Source organism: Corvus brachyrhynchos, unplaced genomic scaffold, assembly GCF_000691975.1.
Source record: "Corvus brachyrhynchos isolate BGI_N302 unplaced genomic scaffold, ASM69197v1 scaffold255, whole genome shotgun sequence".
NCBI lineage: Eukaryota > Metazoa > Chordata > Aves > Passeriformes > Corvidae > Corvus > Corvus brachyrhynchos.
Genome location: NW_008238358.1, coordinates 2597886 through 2625325, shown reverse-complemented (window position 1 = coordinate 2625325; position 27440 = coordinate 2597886). Strand labels below are relative to the sequence as shown.

Below are 27440 nucleotides of genomic sequence, written 5' to 3'. Positions count from 1 at the left end.
CTGCGCCTCCGGCCGGGCTGCGCCTCCGGCCGCCTGCGCCGGGAGCAGCGCCGCGAGTCCGCATGGCCGCAGGAGTGATGGCACAGTTTAGACTAACCTGATTTATCTGAGTTTCTTAATGTCCTCTATCCTTAACTTGAGGTAGGGTACATATATTCTGTCTTTCTATTACTGTTGCAAACTAATATTTGGTGTTTGGAACAGGCTGATGGCATTACTTTTTCTTCATCCTCAGTCACATAGAAGCACAAATGCTACATCAGTAGCAGCTGCTTTTGTCCTGTCTTTTTGTCCATTCAGTCCTAACAACCCTTGGAGGCAGAGTTGATGGGGAGAAGCTAACAATTAGCTTTCCAGTAGCTAACAATGACATTTCAAGACCTCTGCTATTTGATATTTCTGGTTTCTTTCTGCTTTTAAGAGCTGCTATGTTAAGGTGAGAATTTACCACTGAGATTAGCTGTGCCTCTGTGATCTCTTGATCCAGTAAGCAGCTGACTGAGCCTACTCTGTGAAGTGTGGGTTGTTTTATAGCTATAGGATCCTCCATAGAGTTTTCTTCAGGCTGTGCCTTGGATAGGGTGTTGGCAGCTACAGGCTTGAAATCCTACTAATCCCTAAAATGTAATGTTCAGACCTGACAGACTATCCTTCCAAAATGCCAGAATGGGAGAAGATTTTTCTGACTTTACCTCAAATCTGATGTCCCGTTGGTCTGCCAAACTGTGTCCTTAAAAATCAGTATTATGAATTCCGTGCTTTCTTAGAAGTATTTTTTGAGCCAGGAGAGCAAAAAATGTAAGGACTGGAGGGGGAAGAGGCCCTTGGGGGAGATATTCTTCCTAATGCTGCAGTGCCACTCTGTCTAAATCTGCAGGATTTCTGTCTAGAACCTTCCCTGGCCCTGTGGTCTTTACTGTTTCCATACAGAATTTAAGGAATAGCACAACACTGCAAACTGACAACATGAACATCCAATAGATGGCCAGAAGTCTTGAGTAATAACACAAAGCTTGCAGTTGCATACCCATGCTTTGGTAACTACCTATTGTTAAAACTGGCACCGCACATTTCTGGGGAACGTGTTTGCATCTCTGGCGGTTGATTCCCAAAATACAGGACTTGTTTTACAAATAACAAATGAAGCACAAGTTTACTGTTTTGCTAATACAGAAACACAAATTTAGGTAATGCATGTTTGTAAAACCTGTTGTGCTCCTTCTGCAGAAGTTTTTTAAAGTACAGCTATTTACTACTGTAAATCTTTTCAGAGGAATCTTGTGTTCTCTTCAGATAGATTAAAAAAAAAAAAAAAAAAAAAAAAAAAAAAAAAAAAGATTTCCTAAACAATGCTGTTCAGACAGGAGTTATTTATTTTGTGCCTAATATATGTGCAAGCAGTTGCTAGCATGTGTAGTAAAGTGATAATTCACTTTGCAGTGTTACAAGTGATTGTATGTATAGAAATCTTGAACTGATTGTCTCTTGATAGCATGTACATAGGAAAAGAGGACAGCATTAACAGAGGACAGAATAGCCCTGCAGATACTACAGTGTTAAAAGAAACAGTTGTGAAATTTACAATTTCTAGGTTGTCCTCCCTAAAACTTATTACTTGTTTAATAATACTGGTTTTGCTGTTGAGCTTTGATTGCTACAAAGTGTGGGCATACACAAACCGAACTTCTGTTTCTGGTTCATGGCACAACCTTATTCTTACAAGCTAGCTCCATAACAAGTTACCATGTAGCCATTACTACATATGAAGTTTCAGTCACTGAAATACAATACTTTCTTTGTTACATGTTTTCTAAAAGCAGTCTTTCACTTTTTGTCTGAGTTTCTGTGTGTGTTTGTAGAATTAGAAGAAAATTGGCACTTTTAAAATCTCATTTTCTGGTTTGAGTTGGCAGCAGCACAAAAAACCTTAATATCAACCCACTGCATAAATAGATCTGCTTATAAGATGTATTCCTTTGTTTGTTTCTAAAAGCATCAATAGTGTTCTAATATGGATAAAAAGAATTACTAGCTGTCCTTTGATACTTATGTTAGTGGTTTGGGGCTCTTATTACTTGGCATCTCTGTTTCACATCTGCTTTGGAGGAGAGGAGGGTTCCTAATATCCCATGTTATGTACCTTGGTAGACAAGGGTTTCGCTGTTTAGGGTTTTTGTAAAGAAACAACTAATAGCAAACCCCAAAACAAAAAAAGTGAGTATTTATCATACTGTGATAAGAATTATGGGGGCATAAAAAATGTCAGATGTTACTCAGTCTCTGGATCATTCACATTTTGGGAATCGCATGTCTTCGAGAAAGGCCTCTTTTGCTCTCTCCCCAGTACTTTGAAAAGGCATTCTGAAGTAATAAGAAAGCTCATAAAAGTTGAAACACAAGTGTTTGTATTACACTGATAGATAAAAAGAAATTTTTGTCAACTCTTATGATGACGTGTATTATTTTGACTGAATATGTTTAAACTCTGCCAGTAATACAGGGGATGTGGGAGGTATCTAGGAGCCATCTCCTGTAGATATGCAGGAAGTGAGTTCTTGAAATGCCTCAGAAAGAAGAGATTTTTTGCCTCAAGTTTAAAATAAACATGGCTTCTGCCCAGTTAAGGTTTTAAAAGCTGAGGTTTAAACACTTCCACAGCACAGTGCAAAACCCTTGTCCTATTCCAAAAGACCACCCGAGCACAACTGGTAGCTGAACAAACAAAGCTCTGGGATGAGAGGAAGCCTTGAGGCTGCGTATGGCAGGGAGAACCCATCCTGAGGGCACAGCAAGTGGAAGGACCCCCCAGCCCAAACATTCCCAAGTGCACAGGGCTGCTCTGAGACAGAACTGTGGGCCTCGCTGGTGCAGAGAGTCAGAGCTATCCATGCTGTTGTCTGAAAGGATTTTTGTGTGGTACTTGTCCAGTGTTTAAACTCATTTTTTTGTCTAGTTCTTAAGAGCAAGTTTTCAAAGGCAGGGAGTGTATGGCAACTGTGTGCAGCAGTGCAGGCAGGGCAGCAAGGGGTGGTTGACAAGGATGCTTTTGTGGTAGCTGCTAATGTGCTGTAGTGGTGACAGACTTAATTTATAAAGGAAAATGCCAGCTTTGGTGGATACTTTTACTGCTTTCTGCCAGTCACTGTGTGCAGCACTGACCTTGGCTGTCAAAGCCAATGCCAGCAAGTTTCTACATCAAAAACATAGAGGCATGGGAGTAGCCACCAGGGAAGGAGAGGGAGAAGGTTGGGAGTGCACCCATCAGAGCCAGGGAGTAAACAACTAGCATAGTTATTACCTCAGAACATACGGCTTCTTGTAGCGTGACAGGTTTAGACAATATAGCCTAAGATTTTTCAGACTCTGACTGGACAGACACATGGAAATACAGATCTGAGCCTCCGCAGAGTCTGTCCTGTCACCTGAAACATGCTTATGCACCTGGATGCTCCGGCTGTTTGCCTTGGAGTCCCACCGTGGTGGGGCTTTGCTGTGCTTTGCAAAAGGCGTGTTGAAGTGAGCTTGCTCCATATCAGCAGGCTGCATCTGGAGAGAATGAGCTCTTTTCAGAGAGGAAAGAAAAATAAGGTTGTAAAGTGTAAGGTCTGTTAGAAAGCAGATGCAAACTTCCCTTGCTTAATTTGGCCATGGCACCAAAATAAATACTGTATCAGAGTGCTGTTTACTTTCAGGTTTTTGGGCAGGTTTATGTGTTTGTCTAATTAAAAATCCAGATGAAACATACATAATGTAGGTACATAAATCATCTGCTTTCCCCTTCTTTATGAGTATTGTATTTCTGAATTTGTTTTGAGCTTTGAAAGTTAATGCTGTGCTACTTAGAAGTGACAAGGCTTTGGTTAAACATGTCTGAGAGACAAAATGTGGAAACATCTAGCTAGTGTTAACAAATACAGTGTGAACCGAGAGTGGGAATGGACTTGTCATTTGTGAGGCTTCTGCTGCTCCTTTTGAGCACCATGAGGTTCGGCAAATCCCCTGCCTTTCAGGCAACAGCAATAGGAGGGATCATCCGAAAGAGAACTAGTGTGAAGAGTCTATAAAGTATCAGAACTGGCAAGTGACAGCTAACATAACTGTCAAGATTTTTATCTTGATTCTTCCTGATCACCAGATACAACTTTTCACCCCTCTCTCCAAGAAGTTTTAAAGGTCTAGAAAAATGGCAACAGTTTTTGCTGCATAAATGAGATTGAATTAATCCATGCAAAAACTCAAGCTTGTTTTTTCTGAGTGTTTTGCTGAGAAGTCCATGATTTTCCTCAGCAGGGGCTGCTGCCCTGAAGCTGTTTGAGCTTTGCAGTTATTATGTTTTGTTGTTTTTCTCTGCAAGGTGTATTTGTTTAGAGGGCTGGGGATTGTTTAGGAAGTTACTGCCAGTCGTCAAATGTTTGTGCTTTCTGGGGGTGGAGGGAGGGAAGGAGGGAGGGAGGGACAACTGCTGCTATCACAAGCTTGTTACATGCTGTAAAGAAGGACATGAAGCAGCAAGTTTCTTAAGTAGTGTTAATCTCTTCTGTGGTTTCAGAACGCCTCTGGGAGCCTCCCTGGATGAGCAAAGCAATCCTCTGTTGAAGGGTAAGGAAGGGCTTTACCTACTGAAATCTCTTTTGCTGGAAACTGTTTTCGAGGACATTCATGTGAGACCTCGTCTCTTTAGTAGCAGTACAAACCACAGCTGGGTCAGCATTGCAGAGTTATTCTCACAGCGGAGCACTTGTGCCCGAGAAACTGGAGAAGGGAGGAAAGAACCTGAATAAGTCTTTCTGGAGATCTTAGGAAGGTCTAAAAAAACCCCAAATATGCAAAACAGGGAGGTGATTTTGTCTCACAGCTCATGAGCATTAGGTAGTCTCTGCCTCTAATAACTGTGGTTGCCACACCTGAAAATTTTACTATCCGAGCAGGTCCGAATACTAAAGTTCAAAGTACAGTGGGAATGTGCAGGTAGTGACAGGGTGAAGAAGAATTACTTGCTGTGCCTGGAGCCTTCACTTCAGCTTCTAATCTGGTACAGGGAGGTGAGAGGGGAATGCCCCAGCTGGACTCAGGCTCTGGATTCCCCTGGTAAGATGTCTGGAGGGTAGATAATGCAGCGGCAGAAGGCGCAGATGTGCTGAGTGGTACCTCCAGGTTCCCACTTGCAGTTAATTTGCTCGCACATTGATGCGGGGGTGTTTCTGAGCACAAAACTAAAGCAGTGTTGCAGTTGTTCTCTTTCAAAATAGTTTTGCTATGTTCTGAAATGTAACTTCTTGCTTCTTAATGCATTTTAACTGCATGAGTAATGCAGGGATTGTAAATAAAGTCTGGTTATTTCTTGTATCAAATGAAGTGTCTTGCTAATATCTTTAGATAAGCTGCTGGAAGGAAACATCAGTGCACTGTAGTTGTTGATCTGCTAACTGTATGTTTTCAGGCATGCTGGTGAGAAATGGAGGAAGTTTTGAAGATGACTTATCCTTGGGAGCCGAAGGTGGGTGTGGCAGATTATGACTCTTTTTCTAGCAAAAAAATAATTATATTCAGTCATCTGATTTTTATTTTGAAGAACGCCATTGGCTAGAAAATCCGGATGAAGCATACAAAAAATGCAGGAAGATTTGCTTTTTGAAGTTATTTAGACTACTGCTAGAGTTAAACACTCTGGGTCTCTGACCCAAAGGTCAGAGGCAGCCCTGAATTTGCTTCTGCCCTCTCATTTTCATACCCACAACGAGAGGACGGCCTAGAGCACTTACCAAGGCTGTGAGAAAATCATTTCTCCTACTTGCTCTTCTTGTCCATGGGTTACTCTTGGCAGCCATGCATGTCCCAGTTCCACTGAATCCCTTGGGAGTGGCATGTGCAAGCTTTTGAAAGGAGGAATGAAATTCTGTCAGCCAAGAGGCAAACCCATTAAGGGCTAAGTGCTTTTAAAAGTGAAAGGCACTAAAGCTGAGTAAGTATTTTGGATCAGCCTCTTCTGTTGCTAGCTGCTTGCCTTTTCTTTCTCTTCCCTTTTTTAAGGGGAAGGAGATGTGGCTGTTCCCCATGGACTTTGTAAAAAAGACTTCTAGCCTTTCTGTTGATCATAGCTTAGAGGTAAACAAACTAACAAATGCACTGTGGATTCTGTTCTAACAGCAGCATCTTGTAGTAGAATAGCAAAAAAATGTCTCACAAACCAGGTCCTGGGGTTATCTGACAAAACTACTCTCCCAGTTTAGCTTTTAATGTTCTTGAATTACTGCTTCTGCTAAGTGCTAGAGCTGGTGTAGTAGAAAGCCCTTTCCTTCCAAATTAGTCTTGCCAGTAGTGTCAAAGCAGTGGGAGAAGGCCTGGAGGAAGGAAGTATCTTTAATTTTTAAAGATTTAAGACTTCTAGGGAAAAAAGTTTATCTGGTAATGATCTTGATCTGATAATGATAGAAAAGCAGTAAATGAGTGTCCTACTGCAATAGATTAAATAGGATTAAATTTTCCTGTTGACAGTCTTTTCCGCTTGTTACATTGCCTGCAGTACAAAGATTTCGTAGGAAAAGTTTCTTTGTAATGATAATCCAAGGCTCTGAGCATATGACCAAGAATACAAGAATCTGTGCATTTCGGAACATCATGTCACTTTTTTCTTTTCAACTTTTCTCTTTACAATTTCCAAGGACTTCTGTTTTTTATGGGTTTTGAGCATGATATAGCTTGTTCAGATGAAAAGGCCCCAGTACTAGAATTGCTGGTTGATTTTTCTGGGTAAGGATGCGGGTGTTTCTGCTGGGCTTCGCTTCCCATCCAAGAACAAGGGACAACAGAGCTGCTTGGAGCAGTGCTGCGTGCCCTGCCAGACAGACAGCCCCTTTGAGGCTGCTATGAATGGCCTGCCCTTGTGCAGCCCTGACTGCCTGAGTCCAGATACAAGCCAGAGCCCTGTGTGAATGGTACAGAGGGCATTGGGCAGGGACCTGTAACCCCAGCCCACTGCTGAGCTGGTAAAACCTATGGTTTTGCTGTTCAACTTAGTCACTGGATAATCCTTACAGATAGGCTTACCTTCATATTATAGGCAAGAGTATTAAAAAGAAGAGATGTGGGATCTGTGTTTTGCATACATTCCTTTGCATACATTTCTTTGTGATGCCTCTGAAACCAAGAGAAGCTGTGAGGTTTCCACGTTTTACTGTCGATTGCTGACTTTACTCTGCTGGCACAGTGGGTCGAGATGCAGGGTTTTCCTGGCTGTGTGTGTGCCATCACTTCACTCTTTTCATAGCTGATTCTGAGGGCTGCTGTAACAGACACGTGCTCCTTGCCTGTCTCCTGCAGCAAGTTGTTAATGCTGAGTTGCCTCTTTGGGGAAACCATAATTTAATTCTGAGGTTCAGTTCTGAAAGAATAATGCTGCCTGGGATGTTCCCATGTGATCCAGCTGCAGAAAGTGCTGAGTTCCCTGTCAGCCTGACCAGGTGCTTGGTACCTGGCAGACAGCCTCCCTCCCAAGCCCTCTCAACTCTGAGCATGTCTGCTGGCCCCATCAGCACCAAGGGCTTCACTGAGCTCTTGTCCATGTATTGCACAGCTCAGGCAGCCAGGGCTCTGCCCCACTGTGCTGATGAAAAGATGAACAAATACAGTCTCAGCACCTGGCCATGGGGCCAGCTGCCTTTCTTATATTCTTTGCTTTCTCTACTGGAGCAATCCTTGCCTTCCTGCTTGTCCTCCTCCCCTTCCCACCCGGGAACAGCCCTGCAGCTGGTAATCATGTCTTCAGTTGCAAAGCAATAAATGGTTTATATAACAATTACCAGCTTATCACAATTTAAATTTTGAGTAATAAGATTAATGACAGTATGTAAACATGTGTCCATGTGAGATTTAATTTTAAACAGAGCTTGATTAAACTAGATCATCTTTATATCAGCCGTATACTAGAAACCCTTGACAATCACATTTATATGGAAAAAGTAAAATCTGATTTATGCAGTACTGCTGGTAAATATGCTCACTGTCTGCTTCTTCATACTGATTGTGGGAAGTGTAGTTACGAAGAGGTTTGGATGTAACTTCTTCTTCTTCTTTCTCTACAGCTAATCATCTACGGAGTGATACCCAAACAGAAACATGGTAAACATCTTTTTTGTGTTTGTTTACTTCAGAGGAATATTTTTATACTGAAAGGCAGGAGGGAGAATGGGCAGTAGAAGTCATGGGGGCTACCACGGAGCTAAAGCTCTTCTGCTCATGTCTGTTTACAAGAAAGGAAAGGAAAAGATCCAGATAACACAGAGACAGTCATTAGGAGGTGCAGAAAAAACATTCAGATTTTCATTCTTTCAGCAGACCTGACATATATTTTGGAGTATCAGGAGGAAAACAGAGAAATGACAAATCTTAGTAACTTAGCATGATTAACCTTCTTTGCCTCACTGATTACTCACGGTTTCAGAAATTTCAAGGGAAAATTAGTTTTGCCTGTCACAGCAGATGTCTTTTGGGAGTGGGGGAAAAGGACTTTGAGAGAGGAGAGATCGTTAGAGCTTCTAAATAAAATGTGCTAAAACTAAAATGCCACTGAGACTTCAGTGAATACTGCACAGTCCCTGTGGGCAGCATCCTCTCTGCTCCTGAGCTGGGCTCCATAAGTAAATACACACTCTTAGGGGAATCCTCTGCTGCCTTTGGTTTCTTGGTTGCTGTTCTCAGGGGGAATAGTTTGTTCCCCAGGGAGATCAGCAGTAAAAGTATGTTTGAACCCAGGATACCACCTAATGCTCAGGCAGCTTCTCCAGATGCAGGGAAGAAATAGTTTGGGATTGGGAAGGAGACTGGCCAGCAGTGTGGGCTGGAGCTTGTCTTGCTTCATTTCCCCCCACAGGGAGCCTCTTCAGCTTCCCCAGCCAGGTCCTGGCAGGTCGCAGTCCTGCGCTGCTGCAGGCGGGTGGCAGCTGGGGCGAGCCGGGTATCCGAGGTGTGGAGAGGGTGGCCTTGCATGGAGGGGTGGTCCTGCTGGAGGAGGCAGCACCCCAGGGAAGGCAGGAAAAGGCAGGGCAAGGACAGCTCACTTGAGGCTGGGCTTCCTTACTGGAGGAGGGTGGGAACAGGGAGGGTGGGGCAGCAAGGGCAGATCAGGGTTTGTTTTCTCGCTCGCATTTGCCTTTAAATTCATACCGTCTATGTACATTTTTACTGAGGTGGCCCAGGGTTTGCTTTTGTTTCTGTATTTCAATAAATGACATGGCTAATATAAACCAGATAACACTGAAAGGGAAAAGAGAAATTCAGCAGTGCTGGAGGGTCAGCTCCCCAGCAAGGCAGAGAATCAAGTCCCTGAACAGAAGGGGTTTATCGCAGGGGTCCTCTCTGTTTGTGTTGACAGCAATGGTGTACTGGCAAAGGACAAGAGGCTGCAGTTCCATCAGAAGGGGAGAAGTATGAACTCTACCGGCTCTGGAAAAAGCAGCGCAACAGTTTCAAGGTAAAACAGTGCTATGCTTTGAAGGTCTGTTTCTCAGTTAAAGGGACTTGGCTTGTTTTATGTGCATTGTTGCACATAAGAGAAGGGAATTTTCATTTGGTTGCTTGAAAAACTTCTAATTTTTTTTAGTTGTGGTTTTCAGTAAATGCTAACAAATGGACCTAAACATTAAAAATGCATGAAATTTTAATGGCATTTTAAAATTTGAGCTCTGCAGAATAGAACCGATTTTAGAAATCACAGTATTCGAACTGTGATGTGTCTGGGCCAATGGCTCTCGTCATGAGTACCAAAACTTTAGATGCAGAGATCTCCACAATTATTTCCAAAAATAGGCTGAGCTGTAGGAGTCAAAAGTTCAATAAACCAAACTGGCTACTGGGCTGAGTTAGCAGCTGGATAGAAGGGTCTTAAAGGAGGCAGGTAGATGGTAAACATCTTTCATTTGTCTAGCGTTTCTGAATTACTGGAGCTTTATGAGGAAGATCCTGAAGAAGTGCTCTATAACCTTGGGTTTGGAAGAGATGAACCAGATATTGCTTCAAAAATTCCAGCGAGATTTTTTAATTCGTCATCATTTGCCAGAGGGATAGATATCAAAGTGTTCTTGAATGCCCAAATACAGCGCATGGAAGTGGAAAATCCAAGTTTTGCTTTAACAAGTAAGTATGTTTATGAGTTTATTAACTATGTAAACAACCCCAAAAGAGGTGTGTATCTAATATTCTGGCAAAACTCAGTTACAGCCTAAAGGCCAAATTCCATTCAGAATTCATAATAAAACTCTTGCTTTGTCTTAAATAGGCAAGAGGTGACCACCAGGGTGGTACTCCTTGGGGTGAGTGGAGGGGTTTGTAGTGGGGGAGAGAAATACAAGGCATCCTGTAAGGTATGCTGCCTTCTGGTTTGTATCATTCTCATCTCTTACTCTAATCTTGTCCTCTGTTGCAGCTTTAGAGCACTGAAACAAATAGCAATATCCCTCTGTTTCTGGTGTTCTTCAGTCTGTGGGTGGGATTTTTTTTCTGGGTGGCAGCGACCTATTTTTGTCATTGTTGAAATCTGGGGCAGTATTTCTATTGACTTGGACAGGAGCTTTGTTGGATCTGTAATGAGTCTTGCTGCAATGAGGGCATAGCTGTCCTTTTGTAGTTGCAGATGGAGAGAGCAATGCGAGTAACTCGTTCTAGCATTTTGTAAATAACTTGCATTCACACACATATGCCACTTACATACTTTGGGAGAACTTTGCATGCTGTTCTTGTGCATTTAGTAAAGATTCTTGCAAAGGTGTTTCTTTTTCTCCATAGTACAGTATCACTTTCATGTTACAGGCCAAGGCAGTGTTGATTCAGCCTTAGGGGCCCTTGATAAAAGTAGGAGGAGGTTTGTGGGGCTGGACAGAGGTTATGATCAAAACTGCCTCTTCAGATATGCCTTGTGTTTCGTTCCTGTGCAGGTCGTTTTCGTCAGATTGAAGTGCTTACTACTGTGGCCAATGCTTTTTCTTCTTTGTATTCTCAAGTCTCTGGGACTCCTTTGCAGAAAATTGGTAGTATGAATTCAGTGTCTTCCAGCAAAGAGGCATCCAGCCCTCCCCCTCTGAATCGCAGCAATACAGCCAGTCGGTTAATGAAGACCTTGTCAAAACTCAATCTGTGTGGCACACAGCAAGCTGATGGCAGCAGCTCCTTAAGTCCTTTGCCTGTTGAAAAAGGGAAAAGTCCAGCTGAAGTAGAGAGTGAGGAAAATGATGTGAAAAATGAATGTAAATTGCCAAAATATCCTAAAAAGAAAGACTGTCCCTCTTTTTTGGCTACTGTAAAGGAGGAGATAGGCAGCAGTCAGACAAAGGCTGCGAACACAGACAGACCTGCGCACCCCCCTGCTGTGACTGATGATGCACAAGAGGGTACTGTGCCTCCAGCAGATGGGCAGGGTGGCAGGTTGGCAGGTGCCCAGGATAGACCCTGTGAAGAACCCAGTCTTTTGGACTCGCCGGGCCTCAGCAGCAGTTCCAGTACATCCGACAGCAGTGTCCTGACACAGAGACTGTCCACAGCATCACCAGGTAGAGACCCCTGCGCTCCCCTCGCAAACCCGTCCATAACGAACCTAATGCTGCAGCAGAAGGACTCCTTTGAGATGGAAGAGGTGAGTGAAGATACATGACTTTCTTTGTGCATACAGTTTACATAACTCGCTGTCTGCCAGCAGAGGAATGTTCCCTCCTGTGCAGTTGACAGTGTTTTCTTCAGGAATACTTTAAATTCTCCAAGTGTTGCACTTTCTCAGCAGTTGCAGGCTGCTCTAATTGATCCTCTTAGTGAAATGAACTTGGTGCTGCTGCTGCTGTTATTCCAAAGAGTCAGAGGGAAAGTTCTCATTCTCTTTTTTTAAATCAAATTCAGGTAATTGCAATCACTGGCATAACTCTTAGGAAGTTTTCTCTGTGTAAGTAGATGTAGCTTAGGCTTTGTATGTACTAAAACCTTGGGGGTTTAATTTTTATTTTATTTAAATTGTTAACTAGAAGTCATTACTTTTGTTGCCTAAAAGTAAATTCAGTTTATTAATTGATGTTGATTAAAAATAAATTTGTGAATAAAGCAAGAGTTTTGCTGCATGAAACAGAAGAGGGGCTTTCATGCAGCATGAGGTGCTCATCTTGTACAACTTTTGGTTTTGATAACCTTCTACTGTAAGAAGATTTATTTGTTCTCTGGAAATTAGCATGTTGAAAGTCATTGTGACATGACTTTCGGTGATGGCTCAGCTACAAATTCTGTGCTGTCTTTTAATATCTTCATAAATGCAGATATCCATTTTTATATTGATAATTGTCCCAAAGGATTTTTAATTCCCCGGTTCCTGTGAGTGATTTGTTTATTAGGCTAGTAAACATGCAGCCTACAAATTCAAAAATGCAATTTTTGTATAGACTTGCAGCTTGAATTGTAAGAACTGTCTCAAAATTCTTAAATGAGTAGATGCTTTTGTGGACACATTTTGGTGTGACTGTTAAAAGTTCAGTAGTTAAGTTCTTTTTCTATGTGAAATAGATGTATAAAATGAAGGCTATTGTGATTTCATTGGTGAAATGAAGAAAGCAAGTGAATAGAAAAGCCCCAGCATTTTACAGCGAATGATGAAGTGATGATTTAGTAGATACTGTGTCTAGTGTCATAGTGTCATGACAAGCTCTTCTAGATCAACTATTGTAGCTGAGGGCACTCTTTAGGCAAAAAAAGGTAATCAATCCTCTTGTGGTTCCTGCCACTTGTTTATTCCAGTGTGTCCTCACCCACATGTTGTGTGGCCATCTACTGAACCAGAACAAAGGACTGGTCCAGTTGAGGAGGGAAAAAGAAACCCAGTGTATTTCTGATTTATTTCTTTTTCCTGGCTTAGTTTTCAGCCAGATAATTTTCTTGATACAGCTCGTTGTGTAGCTACAAAAGTGTTTATGTTGGCACAATTGGAGGGGACTGAGTAGCAATGCATTTGCCACATATTTCAGCAGAGAAATACATTTGTGGTACCCTGGGGCAAAACTGAAACAATTAATGTATTTTATATATATCCATATATGTGTGTATGTGTGTATATTAAAAAGAGGAGTGGATTTTTCCTTCAGAGTAAGTTGGACTGTAAAGACTTGCTTAATTCTGTGCAAATGCGATGTGTTTGCAAAGTTTTGGTTGACACATTTCGTGCAGTGATGCCAGGCATAAACACAGCTGTTTGGGCAAGACAGCATATGATGTGGGATGGGATTGTGGTGAATTTTTTGTTGATGCAATATAGTATATACTTATCAACTGCCTACAGATCCCTGGGAGGGAGGGATTCACTTTGTTGAAGACATTTCAGAACAATTCCTGGCAGTGTGATTTTATTTTTGGGTGTCTCTAAGCAGGTTGTAATGAACAATAAACTGTATTAGAAACAGTGACAATAACTCCTCCCCCTCTTTTCCTAGCTTGGCTTGGAGTGCATTCTTATGCATAAGAAAGATGACAGATATATCAAGGAAGTTCTTTCCATGCTTACGAATGCCTTGGAGGTTTGCGTGCCCTTCGGAAGTCTGTGGCTGTGAAGATAGCTAGTGTGGGAGTGAGTCAGGGCAGGATTTCCCCCAAACACCCACTCCTGAGGTGGCCAGTGACAGTCCTGAAGGTCATTTACCAGCATGAATATTGGCTGAGGGGATGGGGAAGGAGCTTCTGTTTGCTTGAGGAGCTGCACCGTGCTGTGGACACGGTTGGAACACTGTCTCCCAGCCAAGGACAGGAGGTGGACAGTATTTAAATGAGAAGAGGCTTAGCTGTTGGAAGGCTGCACATTTAGCCATAAGAAACTAGGAGGTTTGAGAGAATCAAGACACCTTTCCTGGAGCTTCCAGTTTTATTAAAGTGTCTGTAAAATTACTTGCTGTTTCTCATTTAAAAAAAAAAAAAAATTTTTCCTAATCTTTAAATTGTGAGCCCCTTCTATGCTCCCCTGCATTTGGATAAAATAAGGATTTACCCCTTTGGTACAGCCTTCATTTCCTAAAGGAACAGAAGCTGCTAGGTTTATAATGCAAAAGTAATGCTGCTCGCTTATTAATGGTGGAAAGTTCAGGACGAGTACTCCTCAAAACCCTTGTAACTGAGAAAATGCACCCTTGTGGCTGCTATACACATGATATCAATGCAGATAGAACCTCTTCCTTAGCTAAATACTAATTTTGGCTTATCAACATCAGTACCTTTGTTTTTTGATAATTTGATAAAATTAATGATAAGTTGATAAAAAATGGAGATAAATTCATTGCGTGATAATTTTGAAACTGGGTTGGCAGGCCATTAGAGGGAAGAGTTGTGGAAAATTGGATTGGGGGGTTATGCGTGTAGACTTGCACGTGATCCGTTAGGATTTTTTCTGGATCACACAAAAGAGAGAATGTGTTCTTGGTTTTGAACGAAACAAAGGCCTCCCTGTTGGGATTTTAGGCATATTCTTTTCATTGTTTGAACATTTGCCTGAGAACTGCTTTCTTAATAATACTGTGTTTCACAAAGTTATTGAGTAAAAAGATTCATTTTTATGTAGTTTAAAGCTTCCCAGTTGAAATGTGCATGGATCTGAATATGTTATCTTCCTCTTCTGTATGGGAAGACATAAGAAGTATTTCCACGAGTAGTGGCGTGGGGAGGTCTGGAGTAGATTCTTGCAGGGTCTGGGTCCTTCTGCTGGAGGACTGGTGGCTTGTAGGATATAGTTGGTAGGGCAGCAGATGACAGTCCTTGTGTCATTTTTCTAAATGTATTGTACTTGTTCTTTATATTCACATGAAGGCCCAAGAGTTCTGACTGGAAAAAGATGGTAGTGTAGAGGTTGTCAGAGGTGTTTTCACATGGTAATTTTAGTGTTTTGTCAAAGAGGAACTGAGAACTCTGTGTTGTCACAGGATGTGATTTCCAGGTCTTTGTGCATGCTGTGTGTAACCAGAGGGGAGTCCTGTGCTGTGGGTGGGAGGTGCTGCCCAAGGATTCCTGTTCTCCTCCAGGAGCATTGCTGAATGCCTGATTAAAGTTGGTTCAAGGAGATTACGATTTGCTTCTTCCATCAGTACAGGCTGTTGAATTGGAGGAAAACCCAACAAAACCTCCTCCTGCATGTGCAGTGTGTATAGCTTAGGCACTCTTAAGCACAGGAGCATATTCCAGTTGGCCTGACAAAATATTCATCTCCTCTTCCTGATAGATCCAGAGTACAGAGGGGGATCTACCTCACGTTTCAGCTACACACCAGCTAGCAGTGACCAAGTCAAGGAAAGGTGAGTAGACTGCAACTTCTGTGAGACAGCTGACTGCTGAGTGTCCTTCCATCTCTGAAAGGCTGATTCAGATATTTTAAGCTTCTAAAGTTTGTTTTCTCTCTAGAAATAAAAAAGTTACAGGTTTCTTTTTTAGCTAAATCACAGAACATTACTACAAAGTGGCAACCAAATTACAGGCAAGACAACAGCCCTATAACCTCACTGGCTGTTTGCACTTTTGTATAATTGATGATAGCTCAGACGGCCTGAAATGTTAATTCAGATTGTGTGGGATTTTTTTTTCCTTAGTAGATCCTGTAATTTAAGATACACATTTAAACTGAAATTATGTTGTTTTAAACCCAAATTGCATGATACATGCAGCTTTTCTCTATGCACTACTGCTCTGTCTGCAGACTGCCTGCACAGAAAACTAGTGTCTCTACACCCACGTGGAAATCATAGTCCCTCACATGGAAAACACTGTGCACTGGCTGTTGTGGTTCACGTAGTTTGTGCTTTCATCTCAAGTTCTTAGTTGTCTGTTTTATGGCTTGGGAGGGGTAAAAAGCTGACTTTCAAGTTCATTTTGTGATTGTTACTTTGCCCAGTATTGGCAAGTGAAGTCCGTTCTCTAGCTGATACATTTAATTAAAGGAGAACTAAAGCTTGTTGCGCTTAGTGAGCTGCTTAGATGCAACGCAATTTCTTAGTGACTCACTGCTAGCATCTCTACATGCTAAAGAGAGGCAGAAAAACCTGTCTTAAGAAACAGAGATCATCTTATTTGCATTTTCACAAATGAATTTACAATCTTGTGAACTGTCAGCTGAATTGCATTAACATGGTTGAGAGTGCCCTGGACTAAGTGTTGGAGAGTAATGCCTGGTTATTGGTGATAGCCTGTGTTACTTGTTCATCAGTGTTTTTGCATAACACAGCCTAGTGCTCACTAAGCTTCCTCTGCTACAAACATAGGCCACTAAGGATTGCCAGAAACTGAACCTCTAACTGTTCCTAATACTTCTTCTTTACCTGATTTTGAAGTTCATTACCACCTGCTTTACATGATAACATGAAAAGAGGTGCAGCCTTTACAGGACAGGTCTCCTGTTTGCCTGGCCTCGACAGCTGCAGGAAGAGCTTTTCAGAGGAAAACAACTTAAGGAACCAGCAGCTGCAGTCAGGGAGGAGAAAAATAAAAATAAAAATAAAAACTACTGCTCCCAGTAGTTATTTTACCCTCTTCTTCCACCATGCAATGAAGAGAAGTCAGATGGTCCTGTGTGTACCTGCTGAAAGGTACCAACAGTGCTAGCAATGGGTCATGTTTCCCAGGCACTATGTCCCACCTGTTTCTGAATGCATTTGGCACAGATTAGTGGTGACACTTTATTATCAGGCAGGCATTGCCTAGAGTTTTCTATGACTTATCTAACAAGGGTATAAATGCTTGCACATTTGCTAAAAGTTAGTCTTAACCCAGCATTTTATTTCACCTGGAAGATGTAAAAAACTTAGGACTTTGTTCTGTGTGGATCTCAGTAAAGTTGTCAAGAGGGAGAATATTTGATGGAGAACTTATCCAAAACATAACAAAACTGTAGCCAATTTTTTTTTTGCAAGTTGTCCAACATGAGACAACATAGAGGCCTGTTTTCTCAGAGAGTGGATGTTCACCAAGTGTAAAGGCATCCATAGTTAATGGTCCCTTATTAAAAATTCTGGCCATTGTGTCTGAATGTGAAATACCGCTCTCACTGCAATCTCATGGGGTGGAATCAGCATGAAATTCAACCACAGGTCTTCTGTTGCAATGTGATTTCAGTCAATGATCCTTACACAAACCCATCTTTTTCAGTGGCTTTGTCTCTACTGTGCATAAGCACCCATAAACAAAATATTTGTTCCAGATGAATGCTTCCCCTGAAGGAATATTTCTGTACTTTTTCTTTTCATGTGGTGGTATTTCTTTGTCAATTAGCAGGGTTGGTACAGACTGTTATAAACCTTGCAGTGTCATTTTACATCTACACAGGGAGTTGTGGATGCTTTCTCTGACATTTACAACAGTTTGTAAGGTATGTTAAGAGGGCCTTTAATAAGAAGTGAAGTATTCAAATAAAAAAGATTCTCTTTCCTACTGAAATATTATGGTTGACTGTTATGGTTGAACATAACAAGCATAGAGTCTGCTGTTGCTTAGACTCACAATTAAAGCATGTTTCTTATTTCAGTTTTTTTAGGAACACAAGAATGAAAAGCTTCAGCTAGTTTGTAAACATACAGCGCTGCTAAATTTCCACTGTAAAAAAAAGCTTATTGCAAAGTTATCTGGTAGAAAGGTTTGTTAGTTCCAAACCAAAATTCTTACTGACCTATCATACAGCAGCACCTTCCGTTCCAAAAAATGCCCCAAAAGCAAGACAAATACAGGTACAAGGCCTAGAGGACAAAGTATTCTCAATACATTTTAACTCATGAATGTCTGGTTGTTGACATCAATGGCTCTGTGAAATTTTGAGTAGCCACAGACCTGTTTCTTTTGAGGCATCCTACGTTGATAGTCAAAAGCAGTTATTGGGTTTGAAAATTTAGTTCTTGAAAGGGAAGAAAGCACATCATCAGCACTTCCTGTCCTTAATATATTATTGTATTTATAGCTCTCTGCGGGTGCAGCTCCACAGGAGATTGGATATGGGGGAGTGAGAAGAAAACATCTGGAACAGATTTAGTATTTAGGGAGTCTGTGCTTATCTGTCCAGATGCTAGGAAATCCCCAGGGACTCAGAGAGTTTTTGCAGCAGGGCTCCCTACTGGGCTGGTTTTGTTAGTGCTGGGGTGCAGGCTGTGATCAGTATGCAAAAAAGGGACACCTGATACTTAACTCCATAATGAAATACTTGATAGTTAAGTTGGGAATGTTATTTTATTAGTTACCTCATAAAATACAAAGTGCAGTAGAGCTTTTCCAATAGTGCAGGTACAAGAAACAAATGTTAAAGCTTCATGGATGGTTTCCACATATTCCTTGTCCTCTTCTGTGTGAGCAGTTGAGTGATGCAGAAGAGGTGAGACTGACAGTCCACTGGTAGCTGATTATTATGTTACAGTAGATGAACTAATCATTTCCCTGATAGGGATGCTCTGATGAATCTGCTCTCACATTTTGCAAACCACAGACTTGTTTCTTCATCATGTGTTCTTTGTTTAGAACTTTTTCAGTTTATTTAGTTTATTTATGAATACACACATTTTTTGACATGTATCCAGTGCCTAAATATACTTTGATTTTTTTTTTTTTTTTTTATATAGCTTAAAAAACCATCCAAGAGGCATTTTAATCTGTACTCTGTTAAACTGGGATGGGAGTTTGATTGTTCCAGCTGGTTTTGTTTGTTGTGGCTGGTTCCTTCTCCCACACTTTCCTTATTATCCTGCCCCTGGCCTCCTCCCAGTAGTTCAGATTTCCTCTGTGTGGTGTTGACAGTACTTTTGGGTGGCAGAGTTGGTGTTGTGCAGTGGTACTTTTTTGCAGAAGGTACAATTGCCTTGCTGGGGTTACACAGGGCAAAGGATGATCTTTAATCAAGAGCCAAATATAGCTCTGTAGCTTTTTAAAAAATGTTTTCATATTTTCCCCTTGTTTGCTGGAATCTGAGAGATATCCAGGTGCTATAGAGCAGGCTGTATAGCTGGGTCAGTAGTTGTCAAGGAGGGAGGATACCATTATGTAGCAGTATATCCCAGCGTACTAGTTGGTGTTTCCAGTCTTTACAGAACCAAACCTTGTCATTTCACTGCTGATTCAGTAGATATTCCAGTTCTTTATAAGTTTTTACTGCATTTACATCATAGTGGTGTTGTGGAGAACCCTAAGAACTTGCAAAAGACAAGGTTAAGGTGTGGGAGCAGATGACTACTCAGAAAACATGTCTTTTCTGGTTTGCTTTAAAATGTTAAAAAAATCCTGGCAGCTCTGTTGCACAGAAAGCAAGGGATGACTGTATTAAGGGGATGTATCCTGAGGTGGAACCAAGGCAGTTTGAATCTGTTCATATTGTGCCAGTCACTTGCCATGGATAAATGAGGCCAGTGTGAATGACTGCTCTGGGCTGATCCCTTGACTGGCAGTATCTGTCCTGTAAGGCTGTCAAAGCATGTGCCTAAATAACCAATGCTATAGAAAATTACCTAAAAGACTGATTTTAATTTCAGTACTGTGTCTCTGAGAAGACCAAGAATTGATTTGAGAAAACATATAGGTGTCATTTTCCTTTCTATAGCTGAAAAGGAAGTACTGACTGAGAAGGCAATAGAAGGGCAGGTCAATATTCTATTGAGCAGCAGTGATCTTCATGTGCATGAAAACAGATGCCAGCATGTGCTCTGGTGAATTGCTTTATCTGAGCTAGTGGGGATCTCTTGCCTAACAGAGGTTAAGGCTTTCCCCAGTAGTGGTTTTTTCTCTTAAATTAAAATTCACCAGATAGGAAAAGAGGGGAGTCTAAAATGTCTGGCAACAAAACTAGGTAACTGTTCACCTTGAAGAGTAACAGCTTCCCCCCCAGCCTCAGCTGTGGTGACAAGCTGTTCAGCTGTATTAATTGAATTGGGTAGTTAATAAGATCCAGTTCTCAGGGAAGTAATTTCCATTGTCTTTACTGGGAGTTGGGTGGGGATGTCTGTCTTGAGGTAGAAAAGTTGTTTGTCATCGCAGGATATTGTGGCTACCATGATAACAGCACAGCAGCACAATTTGAAGGGCACTCCCTAAAAGCTGTGTGATGTCACTGATAGAGAAGCTTAGTGGGCAGTTTGCCTCTGCTGGTGTTCACAGACTCTGCAGGCTCTTACTTATTTCTGTGTTAGTAAAATGTTTCTCAAAATAAGTACTAAAGAAATTAGTTCTGAATATCCAACTGTTTCAAAACAGTTTTCATAATGCATGCCAATGCATTGAGATGTGAACTGCGATTAATTATATGATGACATTTAAGTGGGGCAAAATTCTGCATTGAGCCTTCGAGAAGACAGCAGCAAGCTCTTGCCTAAGGCTCGAGAGGAGGAGGTGACAGGGGTCTGGGGGCTACAGGCCACTGTAGTTGCTTCCCATCTCCAAGCTTTTATACTTCTACTGAGGCCTAAAGGTGAGATAAGGTTGTTGCCTACCTCAGGCTGAGTAAAATGTTTCTGGTGCCGTAAGGTAAACCTTGCACTTGGTGGGTGCTTCCTGTGTCCAGTCAGGAACAGTATACATGCAATAGTGTATTGCAGAGCTTGCTGAGATCTCCCTGCAAAGCTGCTTAGCAAATGCAGTGCTTGCACCAGAGGAAATCACTCCTGGGAAGCACTTAGGGTTTTAGAGCCTCTTTAGGCTATTTTCATGCTTACCTAATGCGAGTAGAAAGGAACAAGCAGGAGGATCTTATCTTTCGTGTATAAATGGGCGCTGGGAATGTGCTTTGGCAGATTGCCCATTGATGCTTAAAGGATGTTCTGCATTTGTCCACTAAACCAGCAGTGGACCCTCTCAGCCACTGGCAGAGTCCCCCACATGGCCCTCTGCCCACGTGATGCTGTTCCTTTGGGTGTATGGGGTGGTGTAGGCTGGTAGGAGACCAGTAATCTTCAGTATCTCCGTGATCAGGAGAGGTGTCAAATCTGTACTTTTCAACACAAAACAACTCTTCCCCTAGCCTGCATGTGAATTAACCAGTGAGGTAGTTTTGTGAAAGGAAAACTCCAATGGTGGCAATATCTGCAGAGGTTTTTTTCCACAACACAGGAAGGAAAAATGTAAAAGATGGTTTCTCTTCCACTGTTGCTTGAAGTTTCACAAATAGGTCTTTGTGTGAGAGAGACTTTGCTTGAAAACAAACAAGTTGTTTCTCTGTTTTGTTCAAAGTGGAGCTTGAAAAGCAATTGTATTACCCGCTTAATGTTATTTTGATGTAAAAGGAAAGCATGTGTTGAATGTGATTGGTCTTGAAAGGCTGTGATTTGTAAAGTAATTATGATTGGGTTTTGGTTGTTTTAAACAGATCAGCTTTTACGGACAGCAAGTCAGCACTCTGACAGCAGTGGCTTTGCTGAGGACTCTACAGATTCTTCTCCATTCAATCAGCTTCAGGTAAGGCTCTCATCCTGTGGTTCAAATACTCCTGATTAGCGTGAAACAGTAGGGGACAATAGGAGGGATGTTGATGTTTGTCTGCTACTGTGACTGTCAGTCTAGATCCTATAAAATTATAATTTTCAGAGCTGGACCTGCCGAGTCCTTTACAGACTTTGTTCATATTTGAAAGCCTTTCTGGTAGGTTAATCTGGGTATACTTGGGACTGGAATAAGCTCTAAGTTCAATACGTCCTGTTTGTTCTTTCTGGTGTATCTTTTCTCGCGGTCTGGTAGTTGATTCCTCTCAGTAGTGGGTAGAGATTAAGGTCTTGAAAGATTATAGCTATTCTGCTGATAATTTCTTTTTTTTTTTTTTGTCATTTTTCCTTTCCCACTCTCTTTTTTCTTCTCTCCCCCACGCCCTACATATTTTTCTTTTATTTTTTTTAAATTCACAACAGACAGAAAATAAAAACAATTTCACACTACCTTTGCTGTGAAGATAGACTAATTTTAGTTGATCCTGAGTTTCCATGCTCTTTCTTGTTCCAGTTTCTTTGATCTTGGTTCCAGAAATTGCTGTGATGCTGACCAGAGACCTCATGTCTTAAGGAAAGCTTCTGCTCCAGCATGGTGTTTAGGTGTCTGCTCAATACACATGCTTGCACAGCATTGTATCTGATATTTTGGAGAGCTGTTTTCCTGGTTCTCCTAAAACATTCACACAGTAATAGTCATGATTTGATTGCCCTGTCAGTCGGACAGAGAAAAGCCTTGAGTGGGATCCTGTCCTCAAGGCCAGCTATTTCTGGGACCTAGACCACAGCCCAAAGGAATAGATGGGATTCTGGGCACCTCCAGCAATTTCATTTCTATAGTTTGTATCTGCTGAACTGTTTCTTATGCTACCATATGTTTCTCCCTTGTGGCACACCAAGCATTTTAAAAGCTGTTGGGCAATTACTAAGAAGAGATTTTTCACCCTCTCCATCCATCAATGTTGCTTTTTCATTTTGGTACTGGTATTCTGGACTTTCCTATTTAGTAGTTTTTCAACTGAGTTGAAATAAAATAAAAGCCAAGACAGGGTTAGTCTTTGTCTCCCTTAAACATCAGCTTAATGCTTTCCAAGAGCAAGAAAGTGAATAAAGGGAAAAATGATCCTGAGTCCCTGCAAAGAGCATAAGCATCTGACATACTTGTTCAGCTCTCTACTAAACTGCAAATGCACTGAAGTTGACAGGCATGTTAGAAGGAGAGTTGGTCACTCCTGGTCTTTGTGTTGGTTGCAACCTGATTAAGAGCCCATTAAAAGCATGTTGCAGCTAAGTGCCCCTTCACTGGAATATTGATGGAGTTTATCTGTGTTGGCTGTAAAGGCAGGAGTTTTTTCTGTTAGGCTGTTTTGAAAAGGTAGATTAAGACTGCACGAGGTTTGTGCCACGGAGTTGCTAGGCTCTTCTCTGCCACCTTCACTGCTTTATTCAGACCAAGTGCTGAGCTCAATTCAGAAAACACGGGTGAATGATGCAGCTAGGGGAAATGAGAACTTGGCAGCTAGTGAAGAGAACCTGTGAAAAGATGAAGGGGATACAGAGGAGTATATATTGTTTCTTAAAAGTATGGGAATTTAGTGCCATCTACTGTTAAATTATTGACTCCAGCACCCATAGCCTTCCTCTGAAACTCAGGAGAGAACTCAAAATTTTAACCATATTGCCTTTCGTCTCTGACTTCCAAAATTAAGATTTCTGAGGGAGATTTTGACATTGAGATGGGATATTCTGCAGGGGAGCTTCATGTTTCTAAAGAAGCCAGAGTTCTCCATCCAAGTTCTTATGCCTTACTCATAATTGAACAATGTGATGGAGCATTAGGACACAGATAGACACACATGTAGCCCACATGATTTTCACCTAGGCATTATAATCTTTTGTTCTTTTAATACCTTTAACTTGAAAAATATCTGAACCTGCAGAGTCTTCCATAATAGTTTGTGGCTGTGCCAGTGAGTGCAGTGTTAAGTACTTGTGAAGATGACCTTCATGGCTGAAATCTTCTAGATGGTTGGAGAAGGAGCTATTGCCTGACAAACGTCATAAGTAATCTCTTTAGAAGGAACTAATAATTAATATCCTAATGGCAGCGAGAGCTGCAGAACTTAGAGATGGGAAAACTTTTAGTTCATGCATCAACTACGGTAAACTTCCAAGAGTGTAGTTTATACAACATACTCTTAGGAAAATGTCTTGTCTACTTGTAAATGCAGCAGTTAGGCCAGCTTCAAGAATATGCTTTGCAATGCATAGATCTCTTCTTTTTTCCTTTCTCTTAGGTGCTTTTCCTGTCATTTGTTACCTATTAAATTAACTCCCTCATATCTGTGCTCTGGTTTAAACTCTGATTTAGAATGAAAAGGGGGAAAAAGTATCAGGAGAAAGGAAGGATGGGCTAATAGTACTGGATGTGGTCTTCGGCTGAAATTAACATCCTAATGTGAGATTCTCAGCCTTCAACAATTCTTTAACTAAAAACAGACTGAGTTTATGGGCAGACTGGCTTTCCCATTCTTAGTGTTGTCCTGGAACACAGTTTCACTACAGTCTTCAGTTCTCCTCACTTCTCTGTATACACTCCCTAATGCTACCCTTCATTTCAGTGCTGTGAACCTTTATAAATGGGAGATGCTTTGTACCACGACCCAGCTATCCATTTGTCATCACTACCTAAAATACTAGCATTTTACTCTATTTGCTCTTGCTCTTCTGCCACTTCTGTTCTTCTTACAATATAGAATTTTTTGTCAAATAAGAGGAATATGTGAAGAGCTTTCTCTCTAGAAAAATAAAGATCTCCTTTTGGTGCCATATTTAATTGTACTTCTAATGTATCTGATACCATGGTTTCTTTGCTCTCCTTCACTGTTTTTCTTGCACACTAAGTGCATTATTCCTTCTGCTCGCCACCCCAATACCCAATAAATGTGTTCTTGTACTCTTAGCCTGACTCCAGAGAAGGCAGTAGTTGAGTCTTCAGTACATTCACTCCTTTGCTGTCTCATCTTTCCTAGGTTCAGGAGTCTTTGCAGGGCATGGGAAGCAGTGCTGACAGCTGTGACAGTGAAACAACTGTGACATCACACAGTGAGGAACAGAAGACACCGATAGCCAAGGAACTGCCCTGTTTTGATAAGTTTGAGGAGGAGGAGGAGGAAGATGATGATGAGGAGGAGGATTATGATGATGATGAAGAGGATATTATCTCTCAGGTAGAGAGACGAAAGGTAGGGGCATCTTCTGATAGAAGAAGGAGTGAAGATAGAAAAATTAGTGACTATAAAACTGAACAGAATCAAGGACAAGAAAGCAAGTCATCTCATATATCAGAGACAGTCCAAGGAGAGGTCAGCTCTAAAGAGGAAGATGTTTCCAGTGAGCAAAAAGAATCAGACCTGCTGGAGGAAGGCAGTGTCTTTGAGTTTCCTCAGTACCACACGCATCATATCCTCAAGTCGATGCAGTCTCTGGAAGATGGTGGCTCCTCCCCATCATCTGTGGACAGAGTTCACGTTGCCTTGCAGAGAGCTGAGATGAGGATCATCAGCTCACCTGACTCCAAAGCCAGGTGCACTCTGCTTAAGTCGAAAGATCTTCTGAGGAAGCAGAGACTCTGGTTTGCTGAATCGGGCTATCCTCTAAGGCGGTCTCAGTCTCTCCCAACTGCATTGCTGAGTCCAGTGAAAGTGGTGTCCTCTGTGAATGTTCAGTTAACTCCAGGAAAAGAGACTCTCTGCAGTCCTCCTTCCTTCACCTACAAGTACACACAAGTGGAGGAGGATGAGAAAGCAGCATCTGAGAATGACAGAAGTGAGGATGAGGCAGCCTCCAGCCATCCTGTGTGCAAATCCACACTGTTTATTGTGCCTTCGTCCTCCAAGAAAGAGGTGCCCCAGGCTGGGCCCAGCAGGCTGTCTGAGGAGCTCAGTCCCACCAGGCTACAGAGCTGCCCCCTGCACACACCAGCAGCCATGTCCCAGTCCACGTGCTCCCTCCATTCCCTCCCCAGTGAGTGGCAGGACAGGCCGCTGTGTGAGCACATGAGGACGCTCAGCACCCACAGTGTCCCAAGCATCTCCGGCACTTCCTTCAGTACCATGCTTCCCCCCTTCAGCTGTCCCTTCTTTCCAAGGCATGGCGTTCCTCATCGTCCTCTTGCCACGAACCCACCCTCCACTGTGGAGATGCAGCTACGCAGGGTCCTACATGACATCAGAAACTCTCTGCAGAACCTCTCACAGGTAAGAAGAAGCCAAATTTTGCCCCTGGGCAAAGAGGCTCCATATTTTATCCTTAACAAACCAAGGTGATAACCTGAATATTCCTTTGTGTAGTTTAACAGATCAGGAAAAAAAGACTTTTTGTGCAAGTCTGATTTGCTACAGTTTTAGGAGCTTCCATTTAAAGAGGCAAATTTAAAGTGTTTAAAGGTGGGATTTTTAGGTTAGGAAAACATTTTTCACCCAGAGTGTGGTTGGCCACTGGAACAGGCTCCTCAGGGAAGTGGTGACAGCCCCAAGCCTGACAGAGTTCAAGAAGCATTTGGAAAATGCTCTCAGGCACATGGTATGACTCTTGGGGTGGTCCTGTGCAGGCCCAGGAGATGGACTTTGATGACCCTTGTGGGTCCCTTCCTAGTCAAGATATTCTGTGATTCTGTGATCATCTTTTCAGTGCTCCACTATTTTTGCATTTAATATTTTCTTGTTGCAGTTGACCCAGACTGATTTTTTTTTCAATATTTTTTATTTTTTAGCTTTAATGGATATTCTTGGATGGGAGGGAGGAACACTGTACTCTTTGTCAGCTGTTATTTTAAGATAAGAATCATTCACTTTAGATTCAAAAATTCATATTTACAGAATCACAGAATGGTCTAGTCAGTCCTTTGATTTTTCTTCTCTTTGACATACTTCTCATCCAGCTGATAAAAATGTATTTTTTTCCTTACAAGTCACAAAACTTCAATAATGATGTCAGTGATTGATCTCTGTGTGTTTCTGTGCTGTTTCATGCCAATCTTTTTCACTTACAACTCTGGAGCTAGTCAACATGTTCTTGATACCATCAGTCTTTTATTACGAATTGATTTTGTCAGAGCATGTGAAATTTTGTCCATCTCATTACTTAGAGAAGAAATGCTTGAGAACACAAGCACATAAATTTTACCAATTTCTGCCGCACCTTCTGCTCCTCCTCTCCTGATTGCCAGCTGTCTCTCCTCTGCCATCCTGGTTCTGCTGTTTTCTTAGGTAGTGATCCAACTTAGGATCCTGCAAGCTCCTGCAGGAGGCTGCGTGGGCAAAGCAGTTACAGACTCTGCTCATTCATGTATGAATACATGAGTACTATTCAGTTATAGACATAAAATTTCTGTGTGTTTAACCCAAGAGCAAACATGCACCTGGCTGCACCACAGTGCAGGTGGTAGGCTGTAGTGGGCTTTTTCGGGCCCCTGTTATTTTGTTAACTTTGCCACTTGTCCAAAGTTAGAGGTGAGTCCAGGCTTCCTTTGGTTATATCAGCTCGCCTGGCTCCTCAGAGCAAGATTTGGTACTGTGACCAGCTCTGCAGCAGAGGGCTGTGGTCACCTGTGTTGTAAGTCAACCATTGCTCAAGGTGGTACTCATGGTGTGCCTGGGAGAAAGTGTTTGCAGACCTTAACCTTCTTTGGAGAATTCTCTCCAATGTACCAATTGCAGCCTTGATCTGTCTAAGTTTACAGTGTGTTCAGTACTTCTACTGCACATACCATGCTAACTAAACCTGCTGAAAAAGAAACTTCTGTATTACATCCAGAACTCAGGCTGGTCCAGTCAAAAAAAAAAAAAGGGGGCATTGGAGGGGATAATAACATTTAGCCCACTTGTTCTTCTTCCAGCATATTTTGTCTGAACTAGTTTCATTTTGGGGCCTGGTCATTGTCATGGCAGAGGTTGGTATGAAAATGTATTCCCTGCTTTTTCCTACAGTAGAGATAAAGTTTGGCAC

General features: G+C 41.9%; 1 protein-coding gene across 1 annotated transcript in view; it reads left to right on the top strand.

The window, feature by feature from the left end:
- The first annotated feature begins 4486 nt into the window (after positions 1 to 4486).
- Positions 4487 to 27440, top strand: part of SSFA2 (sperm specific antigen 2) — a 34555-nt gene continuing 11601 nt past the window's right edge. Inside the window, exons 1-9 of the mRNA XM_008634835.2 lie at positions 4487 to 4599; positions 5441 to 5497; positions 8082 to 8118; positions 9371 to 9469; positions 9923 to 10131; positions 10929 to 11623; positions 15221 to 15293; positions 21320 to 21408; positions 24464 to 25690. Of these exons, the coding sequence (XP_008633057.1) occupies positions 5443 to 5497; positions 8082 to 8118; positions 9371 to 9469; positions 9923 to 10131; positions 10929 to 11623; positions 15221 to 15293; positions 21320 to 21408; positions 24464 to 25690 (2484 nt within the window). The 5' untranslated portion in view covers positions 4487 to 4599; positions 5441 to 5442. The remainder of the gene's footprint in view (positions 4600 to 5440; positions 5498 to 8081; positions 8119 to 9370; positions 9470 to 9922; positions 10132 to 10928; positions 11624 to 15220; positions 15294 to 21319; positions 21409 to 24463; positions 25691 to 27440) is intronic.